Source organism: Canis aureus, chromosome 6 (assembly GCF_053574225.1).
Source record: "Canis aureus isolate CA01 chromosome 6, VMU_Caureus_v.1.0, whole genome shotgun sequence".
Classification (NCBI taxonomy): domain Eukaryota; kingdom Metazoa; phylum Chordata; class Mammalia; order Carnivora; family Canidae; genus Canis; species Canis aureus.
In genome coordinates, this window is record NC_135616.1 from 75,319,277 (window position 1) to 75,331,111 (window position 11,835).

Sequence of the window (11,835 nt, forward strand, 5' to 3'; positions counted from 1 at the left end):
TCATGCATAGGTTCCCTCCTCTCCCGCCTCAGCACACGCTGACCTAGGAGACCACTCACTAAAAACACAAACATCGAATCCCGGGCACGGCAGATGTGTTTGGGGCAGCAGTCTTTTTTAACAGTTTGCCTTCCACACTGATAGCAACGGGCAAAACAACCTCAACACATGCTCTGGCAAGATAACAAGGGGCTTCTTATGCAACGTCACCATCAGGCAGAGAGCTCAGCAGGAGGTGTGTTCTCTCGCCTTCTGGAAACCAAGAGTGAAGGGAGTGATTCAAGTTTTAAATAGTGCAGTTGCACAGTCACCAGAAGCACCAGGACATCCCCAGGTTCAAGAGGCCGAGGCCTCGATGTGAACTCCTGCTGGGGGCTCAGGCCACGCTCCGTGGACACCGGTTCATGCTCCATATTCAGAGCCTGGGCCGTGGCAATCGGGGCCCGGGGTAAGGCCGGAGTTCCTTCAATCGTGCGCCCGGGGCCTTTCTCTTCTTTTGGTTGTTTCCTGGGGATCTTAAGGTCTTCCCACCTTGTGGAGCTCGCAGAGACTCAACTCGACAGGAAAAAAGGAACTGGGTCCCCCTGAGATGGTGCTGCAGGAAGCAACGGTCTCCCTTAGAGGGCGCAGGGAGGCCTGCTTGCAGGTGCCCCCCGGGGGGCGGGGGGCAGAAGCAGAGGGCAAGACAGCAGTAGGGGCGGCTTGGTTCCTGTATCTTCCCCACGCTTCCAAGGAGGAAGTTCAGCTAGCAGTTAGCTTTACCGCCAGCCCTCACTGTTTGAATCTTGACGGAGAAAAAGGAAGGAGGCTCAAGGGATGGAAAAGGAAGTGGACGACTACTGGTGTCTGGATTTTCTTAGAACTGAAGTTCACTCGGAATCTCAGGAATAGTCTTGGGCTTAAAGGGACAGTGGGGAAGACTGAGGCACTTGGAGGAGCCAGGGCCTGGGGGGCGAGGAGGGCCTGTGGTTAGGTTTATCCGATAGTGAGGCTTTCATAAGGAAGAAGTCCATGGAAATGCAGTGAGGAGGCTGGTCCCCAGGGTTCCGAGATTCGGGATTCAGAACTGCAGTTTGCAAGCTGCTTTGTGTTCCCTGCAGAGAGGGGTGGGGCGGGGTGGTAAAGGACACACAGGGCTTAGTTTTAAAACCAGCGCTTGGTAAAGTGGCAGGACATCTGTAAAATGCTTTCCCCAGGAAACAAATCAGAAGCAAAATAATCATAAAAGTCATAAAGTTAACACAGCACACGTTACAGGATTGAGAGAAAGAGAATGAGTCACCGAGAAGCAGTGATACCACTTAAGTGACTAAGAGCTTCCAGAACCTTCCCCTGCCCCATATTCTGCTGAGCCCCTTTCCCTGGAATGAGCTCATGGAATGGCCTGCTTGGGCAAGAAGGCTACTGGCTCCAGCTCTCATCCCGAACGAAGCAGGGCCGTGTCCCAAACTACCCCTCTGGAACAGACGTGGAGGGAGATGAGAAGTGACGAGTGCTCAGGATAGACTCCTCGGGTACCCTATATCTTGAGAGAAAGGGACTTAAAGCAGTGGGAGCATAAGGTGATGTACATCTGACGACAATAACGAAGATGCACTGACCTATAAAACGTCATTTAATGTACATTCCAGGATGGCCAACACAGGCTGGTTAGGTAATTAGCCCTTGGAGAGTTCTGTTACAGTCATATAAAAATGTTTTGCCTTGTTAAAAAAAAGAAATCTAGTGTAACAAAAACATATCCACCAATGGGCTTGTATTTTCTCCCCATGTTCAGGTTTGCAGGATAATTAAAAATACATACATATACATCTCTGAGCACAGCACTGTCTGTTAGCTAATGAGTTTTGGCAGTACACTGCACAGAGGTATACCACCGTTGGTTTCTGACATTAAATTAGCTTTGAGCTTATTGGCTATTCCGACAACTGGAGGCAGCTTGGAACCCAGTCCCTGGAAAGCATTTGCAGGATTTACCACCCGTTTGCCTGACACCTTTTCAATGGTGAGAGGTCTGGGCACAGACTTACTAATCCAAGGGTGTCTTAATGCTTGAGCTGGGGTCAAACGGGCAGAGGGGTCCCAGTGAAGACACCTTTTCAGAAACTCTATAAACAAGTAGTCATCACATCCCTTCAGTGCTGTCACCCAGTCTTTGCTACCTGGAGGGCCCCGCTTTTTACCCCTACGTGAGCGACCCCCCACAAGCACAACTCTCCCATCTGCCTGAGTAGTCACAGAACAGTAGCGAGGTAGGCCCTTAGAGTTAATGAAGTACTTGGCACGTTTGGATTGTTCCAGAAGTTTTGGTGGTGGCATCCCTAGCAGCTCCATCATACAGGCCAACTGGTCCCCTTCATCCTCTCCCGGGAAGAGAGGCTGTCCTGTTAAAAGTTCTGCAAGGATGCAGCCAAAACTCCATATGTCTATAGGTGTGCTGTAGCGGCTTCCTAGGATGATCTCCGGAGCTCTGTAGAACCGAGACTGGATATACGTGTAAAGCTTCTGGTATTCGAAGCAGCTGGACCCAAAGTCAATGACCTTGGTCGCGCTGCGCCCATGGTGTTTCAGGAGAATGTTTTCTGGCTTCAGGTCACAGTGAATGATCTTATTTTTGTGGAGAGCATCCAAGGATTGCAAGATGGATTGAGCAAACTTGCGAACTAACTGGACGCTAAAACCCTGAAACTTGTTTTTTTTAATTAGCTCGTAAAGGTCTATGCTCAGCAACTCGAAGGCCATGCAAACATGGTTCCGGAATGTGAAACTTTCCAGCATGTGGATGACGTTCATGCTACCGGTTTTGTCCTGCTTTTTAAGATGCTCCAAGATCCGGATCTCCTCAGCGGCTTGACGATGGAAGCGCTTTTCATTGCGCACCATCTTTAGGGCCACATACTGTCGAAGTTTGTGATCGTAGACCCGGGCCACCTGCCCAAAACTCCCCTTGCCAATAATCTTCAGCACCTCATATCGATAAGCTAGATGGTCGCGAGGTACGTGAATATAGGCCCCATCTGCATCATCATACCCCCCGTTATTGGGACCACCGATCACTCCATGTCTTTTTTTGGCATTTGGGCCCACAAAGTAGATTTCTGGATAATTGATGATTTCCAGCTTCTCATATGCGGTGAGGTGGTGTTTATATTGCTTCAGGGCTTGCTCTGGAGTCAGTGGCACCACTTTGGATGATTTGGCTGAATTGCTGGGTTTTACTGCATTCAAGCTATCTGAACTTTTACCCTGAGAGACGGTAGGAGAGCATTTTTCAGAGTCGTTGATGCCATCTGACTGAAGAGTATCGGATCTTCTGCTGCTAAATTCTTGAAACAGCTGTTCCACTTTCACCTCACCTCCATTCAGGAAGCGCTGAGTGTGATCTCTTGTTAACTGCTCAGCAGTGATCTATGGAAAGGAAAAATGAATGTGATGGTAAAGCCACTAAAAACAGTGGAAGGATAAAAGAATCCTTCCCCTGCCTGAACGACAACAAAACCGTCCAGTCACGTTAGGTTACAATGACCCAAAAGTGAGATAAGAAAAGCAGGAGTCTCTAGAGATTTGTGTTATATTCATCTTCAGGCCTGCCCAACACCGCCCGCCCCCAAGTATCATGCCCACTTCAACCCTCAATTTATGCCTTGCTTTGTTCAAGAGAGGATGGTCTTCTTCCCAAACCCTAAATGTGCTAGGTTCCTTCTAATAGGTATGTCTTTCTGCTGAGAATCTTTTTACCTGATCCCCTCTAATCCTACAGTATTTCAAGGCCCAATTCCAGTCCCCCCACTTCCATCTAGAACTACTCCAAGCCCGTGCTGATTAACCTCTGCAGCTTTTCACACCTGTACCATGTAATCTGGCACTTGATTACATACATACTGCCTCTTATTTACTGTTTCAAGTACCTTCCCAATTTTTAAGGGCATATATCAGAATGAAAATATACATATTAAAGTGTTCTGTTAAAAAAGAGAGAGACAGAAGAAGTGTTCCATAAACGATAAAGCATCATTAAGGGACAGAAACAGGATCTGAACCCAGGTCTCCTGTCAGTCCAGCACCCTTCTCATGAACACAACTTGGCACCAGGTTCTCCTAGTACTTGTACTACTCTTTACTAGGGCTGAATGATGGCTATGGCCTGGAATCAAGCAAGAGCTCATTATCTAGTCCCAGGTCCCCTCCCTGCTGCCCCCAAATGACTGAATGCTTCTGGCTTAGCTCACTGAATCGGAAGAGTTCTAAGCCAGAGGGAACTCCGAAGGTCCACTGGGACAATTCTTTGCGTATCTGATGAGTAAGAGTGAGGATCCAAGGACCCAGGGGATGGGGCGGGAGAGGTTCTTGTAAAACTCTCCTGAGGAAATAGGGAGTCTCTCTCCTGTGTCTCTCACCCACACCTATCACCCACTCTTCCTCAGCAAGAGCCTGCGTGATAAAGGCATACTACTCTTTTTACTTGAGTTTGCTTAACATTCTCCTTCAAGAAACAGTAACTCACTGAAGAATGTTCTACTCATTCTTCTGAGATGAAATACAATTCTTTGAAATTAGATGGAGAAAAAGAAAAGCAAAAAAGAGAATTACAAAAAATTATACATATACACTAAGAAAAAATCAAGAAGATTCAAGATTCAAGAAAATCAAAAACCAAGAAGATTCTTTTCTTATTACCTGTGGAAAGGTAATGATCCAAAGTGGCCGAATCTTTAAAAGGTAGAATTTTGATATAACCTAAGAAAACAGCACAAGCCTATTGCCTAAAGAACAATATAAAAAAAGGATAAAATATAAATAGCAGCAAAAAAATGACGAAAAATTTTAGTGTTGGCAAATTTTACACACAACTGTAGTCATAAAAGCAGGACATTTGTTCCTGCCGGCTGCTCCTTTCATGTCATTTAATCAATTCTAACATTTATGGAGTCCTGTAGTTATAGAAACAGGGTACTACGCGGTTGCACACACAAGTGACGCGGCCAATACGACTGTAGCCACACTTTGCAAGAAGTGTTTAAGAGCTGACATATGGTCCGAGAAAAAAATCTCTCTGATGCCAAAACAGAGAACTACCACTGGTCAAGAAAATAAAACAGGCCTGCAGACAACAAATACCTTGCTAAGATGTAAATATAATACAACATTTTTCTTCACAGAAATTAAGTCAAATGACTATTCCTGTATTTAGGACTGAAAAAAACAGAAGAGGGTCCCATTCATCTATCCATCCAGCCACGTGAGGGTCACAGGGACCCCAACTGTTCACTATTAAGAGTGCTAAAGATAAAACCCCAGGTGTTCTCAAGAAATACAATCCAGGAGAAGACAGGTTAGGCTGAACGAGGGAATTTTTATTCTTTAATTAAATTTAATTCATAATTCATTGTTTGGTTTTAGATAGATTTACATAATAAAAGCGAAACTCTGCAGGCATCTCAGTTTCTCTTCACGTTTTTACTACCTAATGTCAATACATCTACATATTTACAGGGTGTTGGAGTCAAGTGCTGAAGAAAAGATATGTCAAATGGTTTGGTTTGGAGTCCTGCCTATCCTGCTTAAAAGCTGTAAGGTCCCTGGACAGGTCCCTTGACCTTTCGCCCAGTTTATTAGCCTTAGTTTCTTTATTTATAAAATGTGGATAATAATACCTCCTTGTAGGAGGCTGTGTGAACCAAATTATAATTAATAATATATGTGAAAGACCTTTACAAGTTATAAAACATTTTATAAACACTGGCTAATAATTAGGCAAAATTTTCAACATATTAAAGTTGAAACTCCTGTACGCCCTCTTTCCCTTCAGTTTCTCTCTTCTCTCCGTAGGCCCTCCTCCTCTATCTCCAGTCTCCCTCCACCAGACATCTGGCACTAGATATGTCTCCTGCAGTATGCCGGCCCCCACACTAGGCCTTCCTTTAGGACGCATGGAAATACCTCACCCACTTTCCCTCCAACATAAAACCTGCTTGCGACTTGCTATACAATTGAAGGTGTCACCTCTTCAAGATATTGGAACTTTAATGCAAAATGACTCTAGGAACCTCCAATCATCAGTGACAAGCTGGAAGGAAAAGGGTTTGTGGTCCAGGATCCATCCCTGTTTTTTTTTTTTCTTTCTTTCTTTTTTCCACCTACTCTGCCTACATGTAAGGCTGTGCTGGCTCTGGACGTCTTCATTTCTGTTTGTGATAAAGAGAGGGTCTCAGGCACAGAACATTCATAAGGACGGATATAAAACAGACATTTAATTTTCACATCAACAATAAAATTAAGGATGTCATTTGGATTTCCTGACTGATGGTTTCTCCTTAAAGTGAGCCTAAATCTCCCTCCCTAAATATTGAGTCTCATTTTGCCCTCGGGAACTACATAGAAGTGGCCAAATGTCATGTAAACGTCCTTCAGATACCTAAGTGCAGCTGTCCTGCCCCCACCATTCTTCTCTGGGCTCATCATTGCATTCCATCCTCTACCTCACATGGCTTGTGTCATGTTGCTTACTATCCTATTCACACTGTTGACTGTGTTGACACAGGCTGCACTTCACGTCTCTCTTGAAGTATGGCCCCCCAGAACAGAACACCATGCTTCAGGTACAGTCCACTATGGATTATCAAGCTTTGAATCCCCAATGAATCTGAAGAATTCCAGGAAGGAATTTTTCCACACAGGGAGGGGTTCTCCTCTTAGGTTTCTTTCCTTTCCTGTAAATAACTCAAATACTGGCCTGAATCAATTATGTATCAAGACGGTTGTGCTATAAATAAAATCTTCCTTCCATTGTTCTAGGGGAATCTACAATTTGCATGCATGTTAAAGTATAATAGTTATAAAATACCATATGTTTGTAGTCTGTAGTTAGAATCACAATAACTGAGCAATACAACTGACCGACTATATCAATTATTTTCTTCATTATGTAATTATACCACATGGACAGATAATGTCATATTAATCATGTTTTATTTAAGAATGCATCACATACACTGTTAATTTGGAGAGCTCTTGACATTTCAAATAGAATCTTCAACTATGTTAATCAAGTCTTGAAGGTCTTGTTGAGAAATTCTGAGAGGCAATATCCTTCTCATCCAGAATATGAAACACTACATACTCTTTTCCCTAGCTCTTGACCCTAAATCTGCAACACTAAGCTTAGCCCAATAAGAGTCTATAAGCAGACGATTTATAGTATACAATGAGAACCTAAGAACATCTTGAATAAACAATGAAGCTTAAAGGCTTTGTGAGTGAAAAGAGTAATAGGGTCTGGGGATGGAATTGTGTCATAATGAACTATAAATGTCAACAAGAGCTCAGAGCCTTTTTTCAGCAAAGTTTGCAAAGACACCATTAGGCTAGAATGGAAAATCCTAGGTTTCCCCAAAACTGTTATTCTGTGCGTTATACAGTAAGAAATTCATTGTGATCCTGAAATATACAATGTAATTGAACTACTGGGAGATGATTAGCATGGGCTAACTCTAAATTAAAGTTAAAGTGAACTTTTAAGTCACATGTTAATGTGCCAGCCCAATTGCAAAAAGTTTCCCACAGAGACATGCTAATTGGCAGCCAGTAACCAAGAAAACTGATAGTCAACCAGAGGAGTATGTGGTTCTGGAGCTCTTAGAGGTTTTTCACATATTAAAGAAATAGGCTTGCTGAGAATGGAAAGGAAACTTACTGTACTCCAGAGAACAGGTTAAAAATAGGGTGACCAGCCTTCCAAATATATTTAGCCGATACTTTGTAATATTATTAGCCTCAGAACTAGTGAAAAGATTGATTTTGATAGCAAAAGCAGACAAAAAGCTGGAGAGAGCTATGAAAAATACAAGTAACTTTTTTTTGGAATATAGAAACAATTTGAGGTCTTGAATGCAGAAATGTGAAGGAGAAATTACAAATTAGCATATTCAATTATTCAATTTGTTCATTAGGTGGTATCTGCAGCAAATGTTAAAGTCACAGGACAGCTTCTCCCTGTCATGGAACTCGTCCAAAGCCTGTTCTCCCCACTACTCTTGTGTATGCTGAGGGAATATAAATTAATCTTTTTTATTACCTTAAGTAGAACAGTGTCAAAAGCTCAATGTCTGCAAGCTCCAGAATGATTAAATGCATCAAAAGCCAAACTGTACCGCTCAAGTTTTATTTTCTGATCTATAAAGTGATTCTCTGTAGCATACTAATAAGCTAGGACTGCATTTCTATCTAGCAGGGAGAAAAAATTTGCATATCTACGAATTCAGGGGTATCTTCTGTTCCTGGTTTTGTTAAAATGAGCCTTCATAACATGCTGTCTATGTCATTCTAAAACAAAATAAATATTCCCTAGATAAAATGCCACATATTTACCCCCGTGATTGAAAGAAGTAAGGCTCCAAACCAAAATCATTCTGTAAAGCTAAACTTGGACTACGGCAACTGTTATTTCAAAGTCAAGAGAAACCAAAAGGAAACAAAAGAGTCTGGGTTGCCAGCGAGATGTTGTAACTGTACCTTGGGCATTAAGTAGCACTTCCTTCTTTCCAAGGCAACTAGAGAGCAAAGAACTACTTCATTTACTTACATTTAGTCTTCTGGGTAGAGGCGGTTCAGAAGGATTGCAGAGTACATTTGAACAGGGTGGGCATTTGGTTTCATCTATCATCATGAAGGTATCATAGACACCATCCCCCAATCTAGTTGAAAGGGTTACAGATAAAATCCATCAGTAACTTAAGCATATAAGCTTGTATATTCAAAACATTCAGTCTTTATTGCTTCACATCTGCCACAAATAACACAAATAAAGGTCTACACTGCATTTTGGCATCAAATACAAACAACGCGGGTATTTGGCAAAAGAATAGAGGAAACCTAACTTTTCTTTTTCTAAAAAGGAAAGCATTTCTAGGTTTTTATTTTGAAATAGAACAAGTCTTACTCTGTGAATGTTGCTAAAAAACAGGGACCATCGGGGTACCTGGCTGGCTCAGTTGGCAGAGCATGCGACTCTTGATCTTGCAGTTGTGGGTTCGAGCCCTATGCTGGGTGTAGGGATTACTAAAAAATAAAATATTTTTTTAATTAAAAATAAAATAAAAATAGGGACTATCAAAAGGATCTCCTTTAAATTACTACCTGAAAATAAAGGCTAATTTGAATCTGAAGCCTGAAACCTAATCAAAACAGGGGAAAAAAAGAGAGAGAGAGAAAAAGGGGGAGGTAACTGCATTTTACAAGTCAGAGTCTTGGATTCCAATCTCAGCTCTACCACTAGCTGTACTACCTCCTTCTCTGTGCTTGTTTTCCACATGTTAAAACGGGAATAGTGCCAGGCTACATGCAGGAAAGGTCTTAGGGCTGTCTTCTTTTTATTATTTACTTACCTACTTAACACCTACCTAACTTGTAGAAACGTACAGCTGAATAAACACTACACCAAATACTAAAGGGATTCTCTACATTACAAAACGTACTGAATTTCACTTCTTTACCCACTTCATTTTCTGGGGGGTGGGGAAAGCTAAATGCTGAAGGACCAGGGACCACCTCTCTGTTCTTTAGCGCTGTGCCTCCACCACAAACGAGGGACAGGATTTCTTTAATCCACCAGAGGGTACTATCCCAAATATTGTACTTCATCTACCACTAAGAACATGAATTTCCCAGTCATATACATAAGCCTTTCATTGTATCATCTTTCCATAATACATACAAATACAACGGTGGTGGTGACCCGATTGCCGGGGCGGGGAGAATTTTTAAAAATCTTTTAAAACATGCTGAACTATCTATTTCAGTTTTTAAGATTTCAATACTTAATGTTGCCTTTAGAAACCGTTTTTGTTAAAAACTGGTTCTAGGGCCTTCTTCATCGACGTCTTCTAGAAACTCAAAAGAATTTTAAAAAGCCCACTAATAAATAAATAAATAAATAGCCCACTAAGATATTTTTGGACTAGAGATAAGATGAGATAAAAGAGAAATAAGATCTTTTTGGACTATTCTTATTAAAAACTAGCTCACATCCTGATAGAAATTATTTGCATCTTTCACGAAAACTGCTTCTCTCTCTAAAAAAAAAAAAAAGAAAGAAAGAGAAAAGAAAACTGCTTCTCTGACAACCAAAAATTCTGCATGTGACCGACTCTTGGCCAACAGCACGGTTGTAATAAATGAAATGGGACAGGCGTCCACATTCACAGAGGAAAAAGACACTGAAGACCTGCAAGTAATCCTATAAATAGGCAGAGGAAATTACCCAAAGGAAGTCTGCATGCAAATGAAGCGGGGAGGGGAGGGGAGGGGAGGGGAGGGGGGGTGGGGGTGGTGGGGGTGGTGGTCCCTGGTCTCCTTTTAGGGGTAAAATACAATGCAAGGTGGAGCATCTCTCTCTATGGGATCCCCAGAGAGCCCGACTCGCAGGACCCTGCACCTGCACATCCCAAGGCGGACCGCACCCCTCGCGGAGACACCCCAAGAGTTCAGCCCTCGGGCAGCTGCTCCCAGAGCAACAGGGCTCCCGCGAAGGTCCCGCTGCCCGCCCGCCCGCCCGCCCGGACCGCGCCCCGCTCCGCCCCGGCTGCTCCCGACCGCGGGGGGCCGCGGGGGGCCGGGGGGGGGGGCGGCCGCCGGGTCCCCCGGGAGGGGTCGGAGCCCTGCCCCCGGCCGTCCCCGAGGGGCCCCGCAGCCTCCGCCCGGGCCTCGCCCGTTACCCCGCGGCGGCGCCGTTACCTCCGCTGCTGGGGCGGGAGCCCGGCTCCGGGCGGCCCCGCATCCTTCCGCCCGGGCCCGCGAGCCGTGCCTCCCATCCGCGAGCTCGGGAGCCCCGGGGGGGAGGGGCGGCGGTTGGAGGCCCCGGCGTGCACGGCCCACCTGCGCGGGCGGCGGCCTCCGGGGGGACCGGCGGGCGGACACTGCGGACCCGCGCGCCTCCGCTCGCGACTGGCCCGGCGGGGAGCGCCGACCGCGGCGGCAGGGGAGGGCGGGGGCGGGGCAGCGCGCGGTCGCCTAGCAACGGCGGCACGCCCCGGGGAACGCCTCGACGCAGCTGCGCCGGGACGCACGGGGCGGGGCCGGGGGGGCGGGGCCGGGGGCGGGGCCGGGGTCCCCGGGGCGGGCCGAGCACGTGCGGAAGCAGCGCCTGCCCCCCGGTTTCTGCTCCGCGGTGCTCGCGCCCCTCCCGGCCCGCCGCCCTTCGGCGCGTTGGCGCCTGCACTTCGGAAGCCTCCCTGGACTATGCATTTAATAATAAAAAATAAGTGCAATTCCCTCGAGGCTTTCCCACGGCGGGGGGGGCTCCCCACCCCCACCCCCACCCCCCGCCGGAGGGTAATGGAAGCAATAAGAAGGCGGGACGCGGGAATGGTAGACTCACGTAGGGCCACTGTCCGGGCGCTTAGGAGCAGGGTGCTATTTATTTAATCGGCGGCCGGTCTGTGACGTGCCCTTCTTTGCAGACAGAGCGGGATGCAGCATTTAAGCTGATCATGGGGCAGCCCGGGGGGCTCAGCGCTCTAGCGCCGCCTTCAGCCCAGGGCGTGACCCTGGAGACCGGAGTTCGAGTCCCACGTCGGGCTCCTGCAGGGCGCCTGCTTCTCCCTCTGCCTGTGTCTCTGCCGCTCGCTCTCTCTCTCTCTCTCTCTCTCTCCCCCTCTCTGTGTGTGTCTGTCATGAATAAATAAAATCTTAAAAAAAAATAAGCTGACGTCGGTCTGGCTCCCCCGTGGGTGAGGGGCGGGCGCAAAGAGCCATTTCACGGATGAGTAAACTGAGGCCCGCGGAGCCGAGCTGCAGCGAGCGCAGCCCCCAGCCTTCCTTCGGCAGCACCAGCCCCCA

General features: G+C 46.1%; 1 protein-coding gene across 4 annotated transcripts; it reads right to left on the bottom strand.

Moving 5' to 3' along the window:
• Positions 1–1,597: 1,597 nt before the first annotated feature.
• On the bottom strand, positions 1,598–10,890 carry DYRK3 (dual specificity tyrosine phosphorylation regulated kinase 3). 4 transcript variants are annotated; one of them, XM_077902331.1, is made up of 4 exons: positions 10,433–10,547; positions 8,978–9,057; positions 8,582–8,693; positions 1,598–3,408 (listed from the first exon to the last, which is right to left on the bottom strand). In XM_077902331.1, exons 3-4 carry the CDS (start codon positions 8,663–8,665, stop codon positions 1,834–1,836), a joined length of 1,659 nt encoding a protein of 552 aa, XP_077758457.1. In that variant the 5' UTR covers positions 8,666–8,693; positions 8,978–9,057; positions 10,433–10,547; the 3' UTR covers positions 1,598–1,833. The 4 variants fall into 4 exon arrangements, with proteins under 4 accessions (XP_077758457.1, XP_077758456.1, XP_077758454.1 ...); XM_077902330.1 differs by having other exon boundaries at positions 8,939–9,057; XM_077902328.1 differs by lacking the exons at positions 8,978–9,057; positions 10,433–10,547 and adding an exon at positions 10,732–10,890.
• Positions 10,891–11,835: the final 945 nt, after the last annotated feature.